The sequence below is a fragment of the Rattus norvegicus genome, chromosome 13 (genome assembly GCF_021556685.1).
Source record: "Rattus norvegicus strain SHRSP/BbbUtx chromosome 13, alternate assembly SHRSP_T2T, whole genome shotgun sequence".
NCBI lineage: Eukaryota > Metazoa > Chordata > Mammalia > Rodentia > Muridae > Rattus > Rattus norvegicus.
The window spans coordinates 31,638,438-31,661,929 of NC_141546.1; the positions used below are offsets into that span (position 1 = coordinate 31,638,438).

At 37.3% G+C, this 23,492-nt stretch overlaps 1 protein-coding gene across 1 annotated transcript; it reads left to right on the forward strand.

Moving 5' to 3' along the window:
- The first annotated feature begins 1,816 nt into the window (after window positions 1–1,816).
- Window positions 1,817–17,851, forward strand: LOC148001566 (uncharacterized). Its single transcript, XM_087581918.1, is given in 3 exon segments — window positions 1,817–1,831; window positions 2,590–2,709; window positions 16,277–17,851. Coding segments are annotated over 3 exon segments (1,710 nt in total).
- The last annotated feature ends 5,641 nt before the right edge of the window (window positions 17,852–23,492 follow it).

Genomic DNA, 23,492 nt, shown 5'->3' on the forward strand with positions numbered 1-23,492 from the left:
ATTTATAATAGCCAGAAGCTGGAAAGAACCCAGATGCCCTTCAACAGAGGAATGGATACAGAAAATGTGGTACATCTACACAATGAAATATTACTCAGCTATCAAAACAATGACTTTACGAAATTCTATCACCTCAACACCCTTGAATTCCCTATACTGTGGAAATGCGCCTTCTCAGGATGTTGAGCTTCTCCTACTATTGATGGCAGACAATGCCATCATCTGCTACATATGTGTCTGAAGCTAAAGTTCTCTGCATGTGCACTCTTGTTTGTTGTTTTAGTCCCTGTGAGCACTGGGGTGTCTTATTGGTTTATATTGTTGTTCTTCCTATGGTGTTACAACCCTCTTCAGCTCCTTCAGTCTTTCTCTAATTCCTCTGATGGGGTCCCTGTGCTTAGTCTGTTGGTTAGCTGCAAGCATTCTTATCTTGAGCTTCATTTTCTCTGTGAATTGTATCTTGGGTATTCTGATACTTGTGGCTAATATCTAGTTATCAGTGATTCCATAACATGTGTGTTCTTTTGTGACTGGGTTACCTCACTCAGGATAATACTTTCTTATTTCATCCATTTGCCTAAGAATATCATGAAATCATTGCTTTTTCCACCCTAGATATAGTATTTTTTCTAGTACAAGTCTAAGTACTAGATTGTACTAATTTAAAAATACAAAATAAAACTGGAAATCTCCTCTTGGACTTGTTCTCCATCTTGCATTCCTGAAACATCTGAATCCTCAAATACATGGAATACAGCTGTAAAATATTAAAAAATAATATGAGAATGAAAGAGGAAAAAGAAACAAAGAAATAGAAAATATGAACAGAACCTTGAGAGGCACAATTTGTGTTTCTATTATAATCCCATGTAGTGTCTTGTTAATCAATTAGGGTGACTTTTCCAGCAGAGAGCAACCTGCCTCCTTGTGTTGTCCAGTATATTTTTTGTAGAAATTAAATCCCCTTGGTTGGTACAGCCATCTTTACTATAACTGTATTTTCAGCATCTTATCAGTCAAAACTGCCACCATGGAAAATATTGTAGGAGCATGAAGTTCAACTGCATTCTGTAACAGCTGAAGGTATTAAAAAAGAAGCAGAGGTATCATATTTAGGTAAAAATATGTGTTTAATTGTGAATTCAAAACAAGAGATGTCATCGCTAAAAGGAAATTGTTGAGAAAATACAAGCATGTGTCTTCCTTCAAAACCACAACATCATGGCCTCTTAGAACAGGACCTAAACTCCAAAAGTACTATCTCTCTCTTTAGACTGTGGTGAAACAGGGATTGATTTTCTTGTGTTTCTCAGCCTCAGGCAACCCTAATGCATACCTGGTATGGAAAATACCTTCAGCTGGAGTCACTTCACAGATTCTGGCAATTATTGCAAAGAGATGCCTCCATTTAATTTTGATAAACCATCTGAGATAAAGGTAAGGAAAGAAAGTGTATCGACTTGAACTGACAGCTCTGCTCAGCCTGCATTTACAATTCTGATCTGCGTGAATTAGGCTTCTAGCAGCTCACTGCAGCCACATTTTCAGGTCGGTAGAGAATACAGCATTTTCTAGAAAAACAGCACCTAAATTCAGAACAAGAAAACCTTTTGTTTTATTTCTGCCTATAGAAGATCGTTATTTTCCCATCTCTTCCCTGACAAAAGTCACCGTGTGTGATTAGTTTTGATTCCTGCTTTCTGCTCTTCAGTTTTACAAGGAACAGGAGGACCTGCTCCCTCCAAGTTCAGAGTGACGTGTGGAATGTGAAATGTGAACTTTTGTGAGATATTCCCTTCTGAAGGAGAAAGGAAAGATGGCTTCTTGTCAGGTAAATGTATGCATGATTATGGGAAAAGTTGAGTAATCTTACAGAAACTTCAATGCCAAACTTTCCAAACTTTCCTATGCTGACTCACATTACAGCACTGTTTTCTTCATATGATTAAGTTTTCAAAATTTATGTCAATGGTGTTCTAAACACAGGTATTTTCTTATTCCAGTCTGATTTTCAGTATAAATTATATATATGAAAATGTAATCTGAAAATCTTATAAAGTTTCTGATAGCAAAGCTGAATGTACATGCTGGCCATGGTGAACATATAATTCCACAGAGAGTCACTTTTTTTCATTATTTCCCTGAAATAAAGGCTCATGTTTCATTAACGTTGCATCTGAGTCCCTAGTGCAGTAATTCTCAGCTTTCCTACTGCTTCAGAATTTGAATTGAGTTCTTCAAAGTTTGGTGATCCCGACTATAATTTTAATTTTATTGCTACTTCAAACTGCACTTTTACTACTGTATGAGACCTAACATAACTACCTCTGTTTTCAGGTACTTTAGGCAACTAGCATTAACTATATTAAAGAATCATGCCATTTGATCACCACCTATAGGTTGGGAAATGATAGCATATCCGATCTTTGCAAAGAAGTCACAATATTCCTTCATTCACAACAAAATTTATCAAAAATACATACTAGTTATTTATAGCAGACCAAGTTCTATAATTAATGAATCTTTCCTTGGGTGACATATAGAACTTGGTCAATGGACAGGCAGTAATACTGGTAATTTCCATTTCAGGGTCTATTGACTTTCATTGATGTGGCTATAGAGTTCTCCAAGGAGGAATGGGACTGTCTGGATTCTGCTCAGAAGGCTTTGTACAGAGATGTCATGTGGGAGAATTACAACCTGCTTTCTGTGGGTAATGTTATTTTTCTTCCATTATTTCCATTTTGCCACAGAGATGTGTAAAACTCCTCTTAGTGTTTTGGCCTGACTTCCATTAATCAGTCAGGGTATTACATTTTTATACATTTATTACTATCTTATTTATATCTAACATGTTATGTACCTTCATCTTAGTTTTACATTTAACATAAAGATTCTTCAATCTTAAATGTCTTTGCAATAAGCATTCAGTAGCATTCTTATGAGAATGAACTTTGACTCACACAGTTGTATTTTTCTTTTATAGGATATTTCTTTATTTACATTTCAAATGTTATCCCCTTTCCCTGTTTCCCCTATCCCATTTTCCCTCCTCCTGCTTCTATGAGGGTGCTCCCTCACACAACCACATCTTTCTCATCTCTGCCATGGCATTTCCCTACACTGGGGAATTGAGCCTTCACAGGACCTAGGGCCTCTCCTCAAGTTCATGCTTGACAAAGCCATTCTTTGCTACACATGCATATGGATCCAAGAGTCTATCCTTGTATAGTCTTGTGATGGCGGTTCAGTCCCTGTGAGATCAGAGGGGTCTGGTTGGCTGATGTTGCTGTTTCTCCTTTGAGGTCACAAACCCCTTCTTCTCCTACATACCTGTTTTCTAACTCCTCATTCGAGGACACCATTCTCAGTCCAATGTTTGGCTGTGAGTATCCACCTGTGTATTTGTCAAGTTCTGGCAGAGCCTCTCAGGTGAAATCTATGTCACAGTCCTGTTAGCATGCACTTCGTGACATTGGGAATACTCTGGGTTTGGTAACTGTATATGGGAAGGATTGCCAGGTGGAACTATCTTTGGATGGCTTTCTTTCAGACACTGCTAAATAAATATTTTATCTACATAGTTCCTCCTGTGAGTATTTTGTTCCACCATGTAAGCAGGAATGTATTATCCACATTTTGGCTTCATGTCGTCTGTAAATGTTATTTTGGGTATTCCAAGCTCTTGGGCTAATATCCACGTATCAGTGAGTGCATACCCTATTTATTCTTTTGGGATTGGGTTACCTCACTCAGCATGATAATTTCTACTGTCATCCATTGTCCTAAATATTTCAAGAAGTCATTGTTTTTGATTGCTGAGTATACTCCATTGTGTAGCTGTAACATATTTTCACTATTCTTTTCTCTGTTAAAGAACATCTATTATTTCCAGCTTCTGGCCATAGTGAAGCTTGTGTGCTTGTTTTACTTTGGAGCATACCTTGGATATATGCACGTGTTGTGTGTGTGTGTGTGTGTGTGTGTGTGTGTGTGTGTGTGTGTATGTGTGTGTGTATGAGTATGAGTGTGTGTGTGTGTTGTGTAGTTGAGTCATCACTACCCATATGTCCAGGTTTAAAAGGTACCACCCGACTGTCTTCCACAGTGGTTGTACCAGCATTCAATCCCACCAACAATGAAGGAGTGTTTCTCTTTCTACACATCCTTGCAGTCATCTGCTACAACCTGAGTTTCTGATTTTAAGCATTGCGACTGGTGTGACATAAAATCTCAGGATTGCTTTGATTTTCATTTCCCTCATGATAAGGATATTGAAATTTTCATGAGGTGCTTCTCGGCCATGCAATATTCCTCTATTGAGAAATGTTTGTTTAGGTTTATACTTCATTTTTAATAGGGTTATTTGATTCTCTGGAGTCTAAATTCTTGAATTCTTTGAATATCATTTTTTCAATTTCTTGGTGTTCATTTTGTTCTATTGAGAGTGACCTTTTCCTTATAGAGGTTTTGCAATTTTATAAGGTCCCATTTGTTGATTCTTGATCTTAGAGCATAGACGATTGATCTACTCTTCAAAAATATTTTCCCTGTGCCCATTTGTTTCAGGTTTCACTCCACTTTCTATTCTATTAGTTTCAGTGTATCTGGCTTTAGGTCGAGGTCCTTGATCCACTTCTACAAGAGCTTTGTACAAGGCAGTAAGAATGGCCCTGTTTGCAATCCTCTCCTTGTGACCTCCAGTTGAACCAGCACCCATTTGTTGAAAAATACTGTCTCTTATTCATTCGATGGTTTCTGCACATTTGTCAAAGGTCAAGGGACCATAGACATGATGGTTCATTTCTGTGTGTTCTATTCCTGTGTCTGTACTTGTACAAAGCAGGGTTTTTGGTAACAATTGCTCTGTAATACAGCTTGAGTTCAGATATTTTGTTTCTACCAGATGTTTCTTGTTGAATATATTTTTCACTATCCATTGCTTTTGGTTATTCCAAATGAATTTGCAAATTATTCTTTCTAACTCTGTGAAGAATTGGTTGGAACTTTGATGTTGATTGCATTGAATCTGGGGATTGCTTTTGGGAAGATAACAATTATAACTATATTCATCCTGCCAACCGATGAGCATGGGGGATCTTTCTAAATTCTGAGGTCTTCTTAAATTTCTTTTCGCAGAAAAGTGAAGTTCTTGTCACAGAGATATCTTTTGTGTGTGGGTAGAGTAAAAGCAAAGTATTATATATTATTTGTGACAATTGTGAAGGCTGTCTTTTGATTAATTTCTTTCACAACCCATTCATTATTTGAGTAGAGGAAGACTACTTATTTATTTGTTTGTTTGTTTGTTTGCTTGTTTGTTTGTTTATTTGAGTTAACTTTATATCCTGCCACTTTTCTAAAGTTGTTTTGCAGTTGAAGATGTTCTCTGGTGGAAATTTTCAAGTCACTTAAGTATACTACCATACCATCTGCAAATAGTGATATTTTGAGTTCTTACTTTCTAATTTCTATTGCTTTGACAACTTTTTGTTGTTTAATTGCCTTGCCTAGGATTTCACACATGGAGAGCGTAGACAGCCTTCTTTAGTCCCTGATTGTAATTGGATTCTTTCAAGTTTCTCTCTGTTTAGTTTGATATTGGCTACTGGATTATTATGTATTGCTTTAAGTTTATTTAGTTTCGGACCTTGAATTCCTGGTCTTTCTAAGACTTTTATCATAAAGTGGTGTTGAATTTTGCCAAATGTTTTCTCAGCATCTAATGAGATGATTGTGTGTTCTTTTTTCTTTTAGTTTGTTTATAGCGTAGGTTAGGTTCTTGGATTTCTGTGCATTTAATCATCCTTCATTCTTGTGACAAATCCTACTTGATCATGGAGAATGATCATTTTGATGTGTTCTCAGATTTGGTTTGGGAGAATTATTGAGTATTTTTACATAGATTTTCTCGAGGGAAATTGTCTGAATTACTCTTTCTTTGTAGTGTCTTTGTGAAGTTGAGGTAAGAGTTAATTGTAGCGTCACAATATTAATGGTATACTGTTCCTTTTGTTCTGTTTTTGTTAATACATTGAAGAGTTTTCATATTATGTCTTTTTTGAAGATCTGATAGAATTCTGCATTAAACCCATCTGGTGATTTTTTTGGTTGGAAGACTTGTAATTACTTCTTCTTTTTCTTTGTGAGTTATGGGACTGTTTCAATGGTTATTTAATTATTTAATTAAATAATTATTAATGGTTTATTAATTATTTAATATCTGACTATTTTTCTTTCAATCTGATTTTCCAATGTTGTTGACTATAGGCTTTTGTACTAGAATCTGATAATTTATTTGAATTTCTTCTATTTATTTTGTCATGTCATCCTTTTTATTTTTTGATTTTATTACTTTGGATACTGTTGCTGTGCCCTCTGGTTAGTCTAGCTAATGGATTATTCTTGATGATTTTCTTAAGGAACCAGTTAATTCTCCATATGGTACTTTTAGTTTCTATTTGGTTGATTTCAGCCCTTGAATTGATTATTTCCTACCTTCCACTATTCTTGGGCATATTTCCTTATTTTTGTTTTAGAGATTTCAGGTGAGCTGTTAAACTGGTAGTGTATGTTCTCTCCAATTTCATTTTGGATGCACTCAGAAGTATGAGTTTTCCTCTTAGCACTGCTTTCATTGTATCCCTTAAATTTGGGTATGTTTTGTCTTCATTTTCATTAAATTCTAAAAAGTCTTTAATTTCTTTCTTTTTTCTTCCTTGACCAATGTATCCTTGATTAGAACATTGTTGAAGTTCCATGTGTATGTGGAATTTCTGTCATTTTTGTTGTTATTGAACACCAGCCTGAGTCTATGTTGATCTGATAGGATGCATGGGGTTATTTCTATCTTCTTACATCTCTGAGGCCTCTTTTGTGACCAGTTATTTGATCAATTTTGGAGAAGGTACCATGAGGTGCTGAGAATAAGGTATATTCTTTTTTTTTTAGGATTAAGTTTTTTACATATCTGTTCAATCCATTTGGTATGTAATTTCTGTTACTTTCCCCATGTCTCTCTTTAGTTTGTATTTCCATCATCTATCTATAAGTGAGAGGGGGTGTTGAAGTCTCCCAGTATTATTATGTGTGGTGCAATGTATGTTTTGAATTTCATGAAAGTTATTTTATGAATGTGAGTCCCATTGCATTTGGATCACAGATGTTCAGAGTTGAGAGTTCATCGTGGAAAAACATTCTTGTATGTGCATGAAATGTCCTTCCTTCTTTCCTTGTTAACTTTTGGTTGAAAGTCTATCTATTTTTAATATTTGAGGGGTAACTCCAGTTGTTTCTTGGGCCCATTTGCTTGGATAAATTATGTCCAGGCATTTAATCTGAGGTAATGTTTATTTTTGTTAATGAGGTGAATTTCCTGTATGTAACAAAGTGTTGGGTCCTGTTTATGTATCCAGTCAGATAGTCTATGTCTTTTTATTGGGGAATTGATTTCACTGGTGTTAATAGATATTAAAGAACAGTGATTGCTCTTTCCTGTTATTTTGTTGTTTGATGTAGATTTATGTTTCATTGATTTCTTCATTTTGTGTTTGTTGAAATAATATTAATTTCTTTCTCTTTCCTGTGTGTAGTTTGCATCCTTGTGTTTGAGTTTTTCATCTCTTTATCTTCCCTAGGGCTGCATTTTCAGAAAGATAGTGTATAAATTTGGTTTTGTCATGGGTTGTCTTGTTTTCTCCTTCTAAGTTAATTGAGAATTTTGCTGGATATAGTAGCCTGGGCTTGCATTTGTGCTGTCTTAGGGTCTCTATGATATCTGCAAAGGATCTTCTTTTTTCATAGTCTCTGTTGAGAAGTCTGGTGTAATTCTGATTATGTCTGCCTTTATATGTTACTTGAACTTTTTCCCTTACTGATTTTAATATTCTCTCTCTCTCTCTCTCTCTCTCTCTGTGTGTGTGTGTGTGTGTGTGTGTGTGTGTGTGTGTGTGTACATTTTGTGTTTTATCTATTATTTGATGGAAGGGATTTCCTTTTTGTTCCACTATATTTGGAATTCTGCAAGCTTCTTATGTTTTCATGGGCATCTATTGCTTTAGGTTAAGGAAGTTTTCTTTTCTAAAATTTTGAAGATATTTACTAGCCATTAAATTTGGAAACCTTTGTTCTCTTCTATACCTATTATCCTTCTGTTTGGTCTTCTCATTGTGTCCTGAATTTCCTGATGTTTAGGGTTAGCATCAGTTTGCATTTTACATTTTTGTTGAATGCTATGTCAATATAATTCTGTGGTATCTTCTCTCCTGAAATTCTCTCTTCAATACCCTGTATTCTTTTGGTGATGTTTGCATGTTGGTTTCCTGAGGTTATTCCTAAGTTTTTCATCTCCCTGATTTTATTTCATTTTAATTTCTTGATTGTTTCTATTTCCCTTTTTCAGGTCATTGATGGTTTCTTTCATTTCCTTCATGTGTTCAATTTTGTTTTCGTGCAAATCTTTATGGGATATTTGAGTATTCTTTTTAATTGCTTCCATTGTTTACTCGTGTTCTCTTATATTTCCTTAAGCTAGTTACATATGTCCTACTTAAAGTGCTCTATCCTCATTATGAGATGTAATTTAAATCCAATTCCTCTCCCTGCTCCCAAACCACGTGGGAGAGAGAGCTCATCAACCAGACAGGTGGGCACTCATGAGTCTGTAGGTCAGGAAAGACCGCCAGTACTGCCCACCCTTGCGCACCTCCCTGGCCGAAGAGGACACTGTATAGGGCCTCTGGGAAAATGAAGATAGGCTTACTCAAGCTTCAGGTCCATTGCAGTCCAGACACCACCCGGCTCTGAAGGGACCCAGTCAAACAGCACCCTGCACCCAAATCCCATGGAGGGAGAGGTAAACCTTCAGAGGGGCAGACACACCTGGGAAGCCAGAAGAGACTACACCCTATCCACATTTCTGACTCTAGACATAAATGCCTAGTGCCATCTGGGTCCCCTGTGCACATGGACCAGAGAAAAGGTGGGAAAGTCCCTTCTGGTTGCTGCCCTCACAGAGAGCTGAAATGAAGCACCTGAGAAGAAACTACAGGCCTGAGACCAGAGGTAAGACCTACTTCTCTGCTCCAAGTGACTTGCCTGGTGGAACCAGGACACATACCCACAGGAAGAGTTGAAGACCAGTAGACAGGAAAGACTACAAAGGTGGAAGCAGAATACTCTGTTCCCAAAACTGGCAGGAAAAAAAAAACAGGAAAACAGGTCTAAAGTACTCCTGATACACAGGCCTATGGGACAGTCTAGCCACTGTCAGAAATAGCAGAACAAGATAACAAGAGAGACAAACTGATTGCAAGAGACATGCAGAGGAACCCAACCAACAGAAACCAAGACGACATGGCATCATCGGAGCCCAATTCTGAAACCAAAGCAAACAATGAATATCCAAATATACCACAAAAGCAAGATCTAGATATTAAATCACATTTTGATCACGAAGATGGAGGACTTCAAGAAGGACATAAAGCACTCCCTTAGAGAAACGCATTAAAACATAAATAAATAAGTAGAAGCCTATAGAGAGTAATTCAAAAAAGTCCCAGAGTTCCAGGAAAACACAAGCAAACAGGTGAAGGAATTACAAATGGAAATAGAAGCAATAAGGAAAGCACAAAGGGAGACAACCCTGGATATTGACAACCAAACAAAGAGACAAGGAGCCGTACATACAAGTATCACCAACAGAATACAAGAGATAGAAGGGAGAATCTCAGGAGCAGAAGATTCTATAGAAATCATCGACACAATTATCAAAGATAATGTAAAACGGAAAAGCAACTGGTCCAAAACATACAGGAAATCCAGGACACAATAAGGTAAAACCTAAGGATATAGAAGAGAGTGAAGACTCCCAGCTCAACGACCAGTAAATATCTTCAACAAAATCATAGAAGATAACTTCCCTAACCTAAAGAAAGAGATGCCCATAAACATACAAGAAGCCTACAGATCTCCAAATATATTGGACCAGAAAAGAAACTCCTCCTGTCACATAATAGTCAAAACAACAAATGCACAAAACAAAGAAAAAATATTAAAAGCAGCAAGGGAAAAAAGTCAAGTAACATATAAAGGCAGACCTACCGGAATTATACCAGACTTCTCACAAGACACTATGAAAGCTAGAAGATCTTTGAAAGATGGCATACAGACCCTAAGAGAACACAAAAGCCATCCCAGGTTACTGTATCCAGGAACAGTCTCAATTAACATAGAGGAAGAAACGAAGACATTCCATGACAAAACCAAATTTACATAATATCTGTCTACAAATCCAGCCCTACAGAGGATAATCAATGGTAAAGCCCAACACAAGGAGGCAAGCTCCACCCTAGAAAAAACAAGAAACTATTTGTCTTGGCAACAAAACAAAGAGAAGAAAAGCACACAAGCATAATCTCACATTCAAATATGAATCTAACAGGAAGCAACAATGACTATTCCTTAATATCTCTCTACATCAATGGACTCAATTCGCCAATAAAAAGACATAGATTAACAAACTGCATATGCAATGAGGACCCTGTATTTTGCGTCCTACAGGTAACACACCTCATATACAAAGACAGACACTACCTCAGAGTGAAAGGCTGGAAAGCACCTTTTCAAGCAAGTGGTCTGAAGAAGCAAGCTGGAGTAGCCATTCTAATATCTAATAAAATCAATTTTCAACTAAAAGTCATCAAAAAAGATAAGGAAGGACACCTCATATTCATCAAAGGAAAAATCCACCAAGATCAACTCTCAATCCTATGTTCCAAATACAAAACCACCTACATACATAAAAGAAACCTTACTAAAGCTCAAAGCACACATTGCACCTCACACAATAATAGTAGGAGATTTCAACAACCCACTCTCATCAATGGACAGATCATGGCAACAGGAATTAAACAGAGACAGAGAAAGACTAAAAGAAGTCATGAAACAAATGTATTTATAAAGCATTCTATCCTAAAACAAAAAAAAAATACCTCCTCACCACCTCATGGTACTTTGTCCAAAATTGACCATATATTTGGTCATAAAACAGGCCTCAACAGATACAGAAAGATAGAAATAATACAATATTTCATATCAGACCACCACAGGCTAAAGCTGGTCTTCAAAAACAATAAGGGAAGAACGCCCACATATACATAGAAACTGAAAAATGCTCGACTCAATGCTAACCTAGTGAAGGAAGAAATAAAAAAAGAAATTGAAGACTTCTTTGAATTTAATGAAAATGAAGGTACAACATACCCAAACTTAAAGGACAGAATGAAAGCTGTGCTAAGACAAAAACTCATAGTTCTGAGTGCCTGCAGAAAAATGCAGGAGAGAGAATATATCAGCAGCTTGACAGCACACCTAAAAGTTCTAGAACAAAAAGAAGTAAATATACACAGGAAGACGAGAAGGAAGGAAATAATCAAACTCAGAGATGAAATCAACCAAGTAGAAACAAAAAGGACTTTACAAAGAATCAACAGAACCAAAAGTTGGTTCTTTGAGAAAATCAGCAAGATAGATAAACCCTTAAGCAGACTAATGAGAGGACACAGAGTGTGTCCAAACTTACAAAATCAGAAATGAAAAGGGAGACATAACTACAGAATCAGAGGAAATTCAAAAAATCATCAGATCCTACTTCAAAAGTCTATATTTAACAAAACATGAAAATCTGGTGGAAATGGACAATTTCCTAGACAGATACCAAGTACTGAATGAACTTAAATCAGGAACAGATAAAAAGTATAAACAACCCCATAACTCCTAAAGAATTAGAAGTAGTCATTAAATGTCTCCCAACCAAAAAGAGCCCAGGTCCAGATGGTTTCAGTGCAGAATTCTATCCGACTTACATAGAAGATCTCATAGCAATACTATCCAAACTATTCAACAAAATTGAAACAGATGAAGCACTACCGAATTCCTTCTATGAACCCACAATTACTCTTATACCTAAACCACAAAGAGACCCAACAAAGAAAGAGAACTTCAGACCAATTTCCCTTATGAATATCGATGCAAAAATACTCAGTAAAAATCTGGCAAACCGAATCCAAGAGCACATCAAAACAATCATCTATCATGATCAAGTAGGCTTCATCCCAGGCATGCAGGGATGCCTTAATATACAGAAAACCATCAACTTAATCCACTATATAAACAAACTGAAATATAAAAACCGCATGATCATTTCATTAGGTGCTGAGAAAGCATTTGACAAAATTCAACACCCTTTCATGATAAAAGTCCTGGAAAGAATAGGAATTCAAGGCCCATACCTAAACATAGTAAAAGCCATAGACAGCAAACCAGTAGATAACATTAAACTAAATGGAGAGAACCTTGAAGGAGTCCCATTAAAATCAGGGACCAGAAATGGCTGCCTACTCCCTCCCTACTTATTGAATATAGTTCTTGAAGTTCTAGCCATAGCAATCAGACAAAAGAAGATCAAAGGGATAGAGGTTGGAAATGAAGAAGTCAAAATATCACTATTTGTAGATGATATGATAGTATATTTAAGTGATCCCAAATGATCCACCACAGAACTACTAAACCTGATAAACACCTTCAGCAAAGTGGCTGGGTATAAAATTAACTCAAATAAATCAGTAGCCTTTTTCTACACAAAGGGGAAACAAGTTGAGAAGGAAATTAGGGAAATGACACCCTTCATAATAGTCCAAATAATATAAAATACCTTGGGTTTCTAGTAAGTCCCTTGAAAATGTAGTCCTACACGTGGGCCTAGGAATGAGGGCCATCCAGGGAGACCAGCTCTTTCTGGACAGGATTTGGTTACAGAGGGCTTTAGGACAAACCCATTGCTGGGAACAGGTAAAGACTAGAAGAATCCTGTCCCAGGCTGTGCTTTAGATCCTGTGCCCTGTGTTCTCCAGGCACATCCCTTTTTGGAGGTCCACTAGAATAAAAAATGGTGGTCCCACATGCGGGCTTCAGAATGAGAGCATTTCTGGGAGACCAGCTCTTTCCATGCATTACCTGGCTATAGAGGTCTGTGCTACAGTACCAACTCCAGGGTGCAGACACAGCCAGGAAGGATCCTGTCCTTGGCTGCTCTGCACATTCTGTGCCCTGTGAGCTCCATGTGGGTCCTTCTTCTGACAAGTATTAGAGCAAAAGTAGGGTTTCCCATGTGGGTTCATGAGTGAGACCATTCCTGGGAGGGAAGCTCTTTCTGGGTAGTAAGTTGGCATGAATGGTCATGGGACAGCACCAGCTGTGTGCTGAGATGGAGACTAGATATAAAGTTTTATTTTTGCACCATAAATTTGCTAGTGTATATATCCCTTGAAGTAGTAGAAAAACTATGTTCTGGTGGTAATTTAATTTTGTATTTATTTTATTGTGCTATTACTTGTCCTTTAGCAAACGGTAGTTTGCTTGTTTTAACATGCCTCGAGTTCTCTTATGGCAGCAGGACTCTAGGAATATACATCGACCTTTTAGTCAGTTCATTTGGATTCTCTCATTTCAAGAATTGAGTTGCCCTAGGTCTGTGAAGGTCCCCAGGAATGTAGGCATAAGGGTTGGTTCCTGATAGCTGCATCTGGAATTGCAGATAGGCATGAGGACTTGGAGATGTAGCAGAGAGTAGATAGGGCAGACTTCATATATATTGTGGTTTCCAGGGGACCAGCAATTAGGGGTGTGTGGCATTGGCATCTCACTTGGTTGTGAGGGTAAAAGGCCTACAGAGATTTAGGTAGAACTGTGGCATAGGGAATAGAATGAAGAACTGGGATTTCACAAGTATCATTTAAGTAATGTTTATCTGTTTAAATATAAGGCCAAGAATTTCTTATTTTAATTTCAAATGTAGTTTTATACAGTTTTATAATGTGATATTATGCACATTCAGAATTTGTACTTGTTTAAGATGTCCTTAGTTAATAGATAAATGCAAATCAAAGAAACCTTATAACAATCAGAATAGCTAAGAACAAAATTCCAGGTGACAGCATGTGTTGGAGAGGATGCAGAGAAAAAGTACTACTACTCCTTTGCTGATACGATTGGAAACTGGCACAACAACTATGGAAATCAATCTGGCAGTTCCTCAAAAAAAATCGAAATAGAGCTACCTGAAGACCCAGCTATATCACTCTTGGGCATATACCCAAAAGATGCCACTCCATGTCACAGGGGTCATGTTTCCTATGTTCATAGTGGCTTTATTTATGATAAGCAGAAGCAGGAGACATAACAGAATATCCTTGGCATCCCACAACAGAAGTATTTATTCTCAAAATGTTATATTCCATTTGCGTAATGGAATACTACTGAGCTACTAATAACAAAGACATCATGAGTTTGCAGGCAAGTGGAGGGAAGTAGAAAATATCATCTTGAGTGAGGCAACTGAGACCCAAAAGAGCATGAATAGCAAAACTCACTAATAAATATATATTTGTCAAAAAATACAGAATACTCAGGATAAAATCCATAGGACTCAAAAGGGTTAACAAGCAGAAAGGCCTAAGTTAGGATGCCTCAATCCCATTTGGATAGGAAAGGAATACAATCACAGGTGGTAGGAGGGTACAACCTAGGTGATGAGAGGAAGAGTTGAACTCTAAAGGTATTGGAGTGTGGCGAAAGGACTGAAACCCTGATTTCCAGCAGAAAGAATGGGGATGGGAAACCTTGGGAGGTAGGAGTTGGTGGTACCCTCTAGAATATACCAAATAACACGGATATGAGAGAGTCCCAGGACTCAAAAGGAGAGACCTCAGATGAAAGACACTACTGTGGGGAGAGGGAACTTATAGAACCCAAATCCAGTAGAGAGACAGGGTATCAAATATAGGGATGAGTTTGCTTTAACACAGTCAAACTCTGATGCAGTATAGTTTCTTTCTGAAAGAACCATGGAGTCAAAAATGGAAAAGGGCCTGAGGAAAAAGGTGGTCAAATGATAAACTCAAATAGGGGTCCAAAGAAAAGGGACTGAGGACTCCAAGTTTAGATTCCATTAAGGATGCTATGGTTTGCTTAGAAACAGGGGTCATTCATGACTGCCCCTGAAAGACACAACAAAAAGCTGAAAGTGTCAGATGCAGGTATTTACACCCAACCAATGCACAAAAGCTGATGACCCTGTTGATGAATAAGTTAAAACCTCAAAGAAATGGAGGATCATGGCAACCCTACAGAAAGACTAGCAGTCTCAACTGACCTGGTCCCGGTAGATCTCTCCCTGAATCAGCCATCCTTCCCCAATTGAAGTGAGTCTACTAACACATATACAGCAGAGAACTTCAGGGTCTATACTTAGTTAGAGAAGATACATCTAACCCTCAAGAAAATTGAGGCCTCAACAAATGGGTGGTCTTCTGCAGTTGGGTGTTGGGGATCCAGATATTTTCTTGTTATTGGCAGTATGAGTGAGTATGTAATGTGCAAGAGTAAGAGTGTGGTCCTGGAAAGGTATAAATTGCGTACTATAGAAAAGGTTAAAAATTAAAAATAAAACATGAATAAAATAATCCTTGCTGATGTATTTACCATCATGTTATTACTGATGAAAATCATATATATATATATATATATATGTATATATATATTATGGATTTCATGAGTATCTCTTAATACATATTTATGACAATTATGTCTTTGGAAGAAAAATTGGTATAGTGCAGTGTTGTATGTTTTTGCCATGATCCTCAGATTGCTACTATTTCATGAATTATGCATATATATATTATTTTCAACCAATTGCCAAGTGTCATATAATGACATTTTCTCATTAATTTCAGCTCTGAATTGTGATCATTCTAAGAAGCTATTCCCAAAGATATTTACACAGGACTATTTTCAGAAGATAATAACACAAAGATATACATGTAATAGCCTTTAAGCTCTACATAGAGAGAAATTCTGGGAATCCAGACCTGGAAGTGAAGACTGTGAAATATCTTATTATAGAAATGATCTGCTTGCAAAACACATCTGTTTCACTCCTGAAACAGATCAGGAAACTCTAGATACTCGCCTTGAGAGAACTCAGTGCTCAGATCCTAAGACTCACTTCAGAATTTCTACTCAAGGAACAACTTACAAATATAATGAATGTGTGAAACACTTTATGCTGTTCTCAAGACTTAAAACTCAGGACAGAATCCAAACCAGAGACAAACCTTACAAGTCTAATGAATGGGGGAAATCATTTACAGGCTCGTCAAATCTTCATGTTCACCATGGAATTCATACTAGAGATGAATCTTACAACTATAACCAATGTAGAAAATCCTTTATACGATTCTCAAGACTAAAAGTTCATCACAGAATCCATACAAGAGATAAACTCTACAAATGTAATGAATGTGGAAAATCCTTTATAAATTCCTCATATCTTCATGTTCACTGCAGAGGTCATACTGGAGAGAAACTTTACAAATATAATGAAAGTAGCAAGTCTTTTACACACTCCTCACATCTTATAGTTCACAATAGAGTCCATAGTGAAGACAAACCTTACAAATGTACTGACTGTGGGAAATCTTTCATACAGTCCTCAAGTCTTAAAATTCACCAGAAATCACATACTGGAGACAAACCCTACAAATGTACTGACTGCGGGAAATCTTTCACACAGTCCTCAAAACTTGAACTTCACCACAAAATCCATACTGGGAACAAACCTTACAAATGTACTGACTGTGGGAAATGTTTCACACAGTTCTCAATCCTGAAATGTCACTACAAAATCCATACTGGAGACAAACCTTACAAATGTAATGAATGCGGGAAATCTTTCATACAGTCCTCAAGTCTTAAAATTCACCAGAGATCACATACTGGAGACGAACCTTACAAATGTACTGAATGTGGGAAATCTTTCACATGCTCCTCAAATCTTAAATGTCACTACAGAATCCATACTGGAGACAAACCTTACAAATGTACTGACTGCGGGAAATCTTTCACACAGTCCTCAAAACTTAAACGTCACCACAGAATCCATACTGGAGACAAACCTTACAAATGTAATGAATGCGGGAAATCTTTCATACAGTCCTCAAGTCTTAAAATTCACCAGAGATCACATACTGGAGACAAACCTTACAAATGTACTGAGTGTGGGAAATCTTTCACACAGTTCTCAACCCTGAAATATCACTACAGAATTCATAACAGAGACAAATCTTACAAATGTACTGAATGTGGGAAATCTTTCACAAAGTTCTCAAAACTTAAACTTCACCACAGAATCCATACTGGAGACAAACCTTACAAATGTACTGACTGCGGGAAATCTTTCACATGGTTCTCAATCCTGAAATGTCACTACAGAATCCATACTGGAGACAAACCTTACAAATGTAATGAATGTGGGAAATCTTTCATACAGTCCTCAAGTCTTAAAATTCACCGGAGATCACATACTGGAGACAAACCTTACAAATGTACTGAGTGTGGGAAATCTTTCACACAGTTCTCAACCCTGAAATATCACTACAGAATCCATACTGGAGACAAACCTTACAAATGTACTGACTGAGGGAAATCTTTCCCACAGTCCTCAAAACTTAAACGTCACCACAGAATCCATACTGGAGACAAACCTTACAAATGTACTGAGTGTGGGAAATCTTTCATACAGTCCTCAAGTCTTAAATGTCACTACAGAATCCATAATGGAGACAAACCTTACAAATGTGCCGAGTGTGGGAAATCTTTCACAGAGTTCTCAAATCTTAAAAGTCACCAGAGTTCAAATATTAGAGACAAACCTTACAAATGTAATGAATGTGGGAAGTCTTTCACACAGTCCTCAAGTCTTAAATGCCATAACAGATCACATATTCTAGATTAGCCTTACAAATGAAATGGATGTGGGATATTCTTTATTCTTTCCTTTCATCTTAAAGTTCACTATAGAGTCCAAACTGAAAACAAACCTTAAAAATTTAGTAAGTTTTGGAAATCATCTACAGATTCCTCAAATCTTCAGTTTACCACAGAATCCATACTGGAGATAAATTTTAAAATTTTATTGAATGTTGCAAATCTTATACACAGTCTTAATATCTTAAGTTCACCACAGAATACATACTTGAGACAAAGATTACAAATATAATTAATGTAGAATAGTGTTTAATCAGTCATGACATCTCCAAGTTCACTACAAAATCCATAGAAAAGGTAATCTCCATGAATGAAAAAAGTTTGCATGTCTTTTATCTGTTCTTCAACTCTCCAAGTTCATTAAAATTCCAACCTGAAAAGCAGTCTTATGAATGTAATGAAGGTGAGAAACTCTTTTCCTAGTCCTCATCTCTTCAAGGTCACCACAGAATCCATTCAGGTGACGAATATTACTAACGTAAAGGAGGTGGATATGTCTTCACAAAAATAATATCTTCAAACACAGCACAGAATTCAAACTGGAGAGAGCTTTACAATGGTAAACAATATAGCAAATCATTTAGTACACGTTCGAACCTTGAATCAAATAGATCCATGCACCAGACCAACTTGATAGGCTAATTGCTTTATGTGTATTTATCAAGAAACATTAATTCAAAAAGAGAAATATAGTTATAAGAATTTAAACAATGTTGAAACCAAAGTCATTATCAGTGAATCCCCACAGGGTAGCCATGTGCTTGATTTAGTTGGAAATATTTTACTCAAAAGCGACTCTATTATTCATCATAAGTAGTTATATTACATATAAGCCATGAAAAATTTCACCTAAAATTAATCTGACACCACTGATTATTAATGATATAAATTTCATTTTCAAACTTATTAACCAATATTTTAAAATGTAAGCATTTAAGCTAAAATAATAACTATTCTTTTTTATCTTATTTTTTTTAATTTATGTAATAATAATAATTCTTTGGTTTCCGGGCAAACATCCCCCTCCCCCTCCCCTTCGTTATGGGTGTTCCCCTCCCAACCCTCCCCCCATTGCCGCCCTCCCCCCAAAAGTCTAGTTCACTGGGGGTTCAGTCTTAGCAGGACCCAGGGCTTCCCTTTCCACTGGTGCTCTTACTAGGATATTCATTGCTACCTATGAGTTCACAGTCCAGGGTCAGTCCATGCATAGTCTTTAGGTAGTGGCTTAGTCCCTGGAAGCTCTGGTTGCTTGGCATTGTTGTACTTTTGGGGTCTCGAGCCCCTTCAAGCTCTTCCAGTTCTTTCTCTGATTCCTTCAACGGGGGTCCTATTCTCAGTTCAGTGGTTTGCTGCTGGCATTCGCCTCTGTATTTGCTGTATTCTGGCTGTGTCTCTCAGGAGAGATCTACATCCAGCTCCTGTCGGTCTGCACTTCTTTGCTTCATCCATCTTGTCTAATTGGGTGGCTGTGTATGTATGGGCCACATGTGGGGCAGACTCTGAATGGGTGTTCCTTCAGTCTCTGTTTTAATGTTTGCCTCTCTCTTCCCTGCCAAGGGAATTCTTGTTCCCCTTTTAGAGAAGGAGTGAAGCATTCACATTTTGATCATCCGTCTTGAGTTTCATTTGTTCTAGGAATCTAGGGTAATTCAAGCATTTAGGCTAATAGCCACTTATCAGTCAGTGCATACCATGTATGTCTTTCTGTGTTTGGGTTAGCTCACTCAGGATGATATTTTTCAGTTCCAACCATTTGCCTACGAATTTCATAAAGCTGTTGTTTTTGATAGCTGAGTAATATTCCATTGGGTAGATGTACCACATTTTCTGTATCCATTCCTCTGTTGAAGGGCATCTGGGTTCTTTTCAGCTTCTGGCTATTATAAATAAGGTTGCGATGAACATAGTGGAGCACGTGTCTTTTTTATATGTTGGGGCATCTTTTGGGTATATGCCCAAGAGAGGTATACCTGGATCCTCAGGCAGTTCAATGTCCAATTTTCTGAGGAACCTCCAGACTGATTTCCAGAATGGTTGTACCAGTCTGCAATCCCACCAACAATGGAGGAGTGTTCCTCTTTCTCCACATCCTCGCCAGCATCTGCTGTCACCTGAGTTTTTGATCTTAGCCATTCTCACTGGTGTGAGGTGAAATCTCAGGGTTGTTTTGATTTGCATTTCCCTTATGACTAAAGATGTTGAACATTTCTTTAGGTGTTTCTCAGCCATTCAGCATTCCTCAGCTGTGAGTTCTTTGTTTAGCTCTGAACACCATTTTTTAATAGGGTTATTTGTCTCCCTGCGGTCTAACTTCTTGAGTTCTTTGTATATTTTGGATATAAGGCCTCTATCTGTTGTAGGATTGGTAAAGATCTTTTCCCAATCTGTTGGTTGCCGATATGTCCTAACCACAGTGTCCTTTGCCTTACAGAAGCTTTGCAGTTTTATGAAATCCCATTTGTCAATTCTTGATCTTAGAGCATAAGCCATTGGTGTTTTGTTCAGGAAATTTTTTCCAGTGCCCATGTGTTCCAGATGCTTCCCTAGTTTTTCTTCTATTAGTTTGAGTGTATCAGGTTTGATGTGGAGGTCCTTGATCCACTTGGACTTAAGCTTTGTACAGGGTGATAAGCATGGATCAATCTGCATTCTTCTACATGTTGACCTCCAGTTGAACCAGCACCATTTGCTGAAAATGCTATCTTTTTTCCTTTGGATGGTTTTGGCTCCTTTGTCAAAAATCAAGTGACCATAGGTGTGTGGGTTCATTTCTGGGTCTTCAATTCTATTCCATTGGTCTATCTGTCTGTCTCTGTACCAATACCATGCAGTTTTTATCACTATTGCTCTGTAATACTGCTTGAGTTCAGGGATAGTGATTCCCCCTGAAGTCCTTTTATTGTTGAGGATAGTTTTAGCTATCCTGAGTTTTTTGTTATTCCAGATGAATTTGCAAATTGTTCTGTCTAACTCTTTGAAGAATTGGATTGGTATTTTCATGGGGATTGCATTGAATCTGTAGATCGCTTTTGGTAAAATAGCCATTTTTACTATATTAATCCTGCCAATCCATGAGCATGGGAGATCTTTATATCTTCTGAGGTCTTCTTCAGTTTCTTGCTTCAGTGTCTTGAAGTTCTTATTGTACAGATCTTTTACTTGCTTGGTTAAAGTCACACCGAGGTACTTTATATTATTTGGGTCTATTATGAAGGGTGTCGTTTCCCTAATTTCTTTCTCGGCTTGTTTCTCTTTTGTGTAGAGGAAGGCTACTGATTTATTTGAGTTAATTTTATACCCAGCCACTTTGCTGAAGTGTTTACCAGCTTTAGTAGTTCTCTGGTGGAACTTTTGGGATCACTTAAATATACTATCATATCATCTGCAAATAGTGATATTTTGACTTCTTCTTTTCCGATCTGTATCCCCTTGACCTCCTTTTGTTGTCTGATTGCTCTGGCTAGAACTTCAAGAACTATATTGAATAAGTAGGGAGAGAGTGGGCAGCCTTGTCTAGTCCCTGATTTTAGTGGGATTGCTTCAAGTTTCTCTCCATTTAGTTTAATGTTAGCAACTGGTTTGCTGTATATGGCTTTTACTATGTTTAGGTATGGGCCGTGAATTCCTATTCTTTCCAGGACTTTTATCATGAAGGGGTGTTGAATTTTGTCAAATGCTTTCTCAGCATCTAATGAAATGATCATGTGGTTCTGTTCTTTCAGTTTGTTTATATAATGGATCACGTTGATGGTTTTCCGTATATTAAACCATCCCTGCATGCCTGGGATGAAGCCTACTTGATCATGGTGGATGATTGTTTTGATGTGCTCTTGGATTCGGTTTACCAGAATTTTGTTGAGTATTTTTGCGTCGATATTCATAAGGGAAATTGGTCTGAAGTTCTCTTTCTTTGTTGGGTCTTTGTGTGGTTTAGGTATAAGAGTAATTGTGGCTTCGTAGAAGGTATTCGGTAGTGATCCATCTGTTTCAATTTTGTAGAATAGTTTGGATAATATTGGTATGAGGTCTTCTATGAAGGTTTGATAGAATTCTGCACTAAACCCGTCTGGACCTGGGCTCTTTTTGGTTGGGAGACCTTTAATGACTGCTTCTATTTACTTAGGAGTTACGGGGTTGTTTAACTGGTTTACCTGTTCCTGATTTAACTTCGGTACCTGATGTTTGTCTAGGAAATTGTCCATTTCCTATAGATTTTCAAATTTTGTTGAATATAGGCTTTTATACTAAGATCTGATGATTTTTTGAATTTCCTCTGAATCTGTAGTTATGTCTCCCTTTTCATTTCTGATTTTGTTAATTTGGACACACTCTCTGGGTCCTCTCGTTAGTCTAGCTAAGGGTTTATCCATCTTGTTGATTTTCTCAAAGAACCAACTTTTGGTTCTTGATTCTTTCTATGGTCCTTTTTGTTTCTACTTGGTTGATTTCAGCTCTGAGTTTGATTATTTCCTGCCTTCTACTGCTCCTGGGTGTATTTGCTTCTTTTTGCTCTAGAGCTTTTAGGTGTGCTGTCAAGCTGCTGACATATGCTGTTTCCTGTTTCTTTCTGCAGGCACACAGCGCTATGAGTTTTCCTCTTAGCACAGCTTTCATTGTGTCCCATAAGTTTGGGTATGTTGTACCTTCATTTTCATTAAATTCTAAAAAGTTTTTAATTTTTTTCTTTATTTCTTCCTTGTCTAAGTTATCATTGAGTAGGGCATTGTTCAATTTCCACGTATATGTGGGCATTCTTCCCTTATTGTTATTGAAGTCCAGTTTTAGGCCGTGGTGGTCTGATAGCACGCATGGGATTATTTCTATCTTTGTACCTGTTGAGGCCCGTTTTTTGACCAACTATATGGTCAATTTTGGAGAAAGTACCATGAGGAGCTGAGAAGAAGGTATATCCTTTTGCTTTAGGATAGAATGTTATATAAATATCTGTTAAGTCCATTTGGCTCATGACTTCTCTTAGTCTGTCTACGTCTCAGTGTAATTTCTGTTTCCATGATCTGTCCAGTGATGAGAGTGGGGTGTTGAAATCTCCCACTATTATTGTGTGAGGTGCAATGTGTGTTTTGAGCTTTAGTAAGGTTTCTTTTACGTATGTAGGTGCCCTTGTATTTGGGGCATAGATATTTAGGATTGAGAGTTCATCTTGGTGGATTTTTCCTTTGATGAATATGAAGTGTCCTTCCTTATCTTTTTTGATGACTTTTAGTTGGAAATTGATTTTATTTGATATTAGAATGGCTACTCCAGCTTGCTTCTTCTGACCATTTGCTTGGAAATTTATTTTCCAGCCTTTCACTCTGAGGTAGTGTCTGTCTTTGTCTCTGAGGTGTGTTTCCTGTAGGCAGCAGAATGCAGGGTCCTCGTTGCGTATCCAGTTTGTTAATCTATGTCTTTTTATTGGGGAGTTGAGGCCATTGATATTGAGAGATATTAAGGAATAGTTATGTTTCCTGTTATATTCATATTTGGATGTGAGGTTATGTTTGTGTGCTTTTCTTCTCTTTGTTTTGTTGCCAAGACGATTAGTTTCTTGCTTCTTCTAGGGTATAGCTTGCCTCCTTATGTTGGGCTTTACCCTTTATTATCCTTTG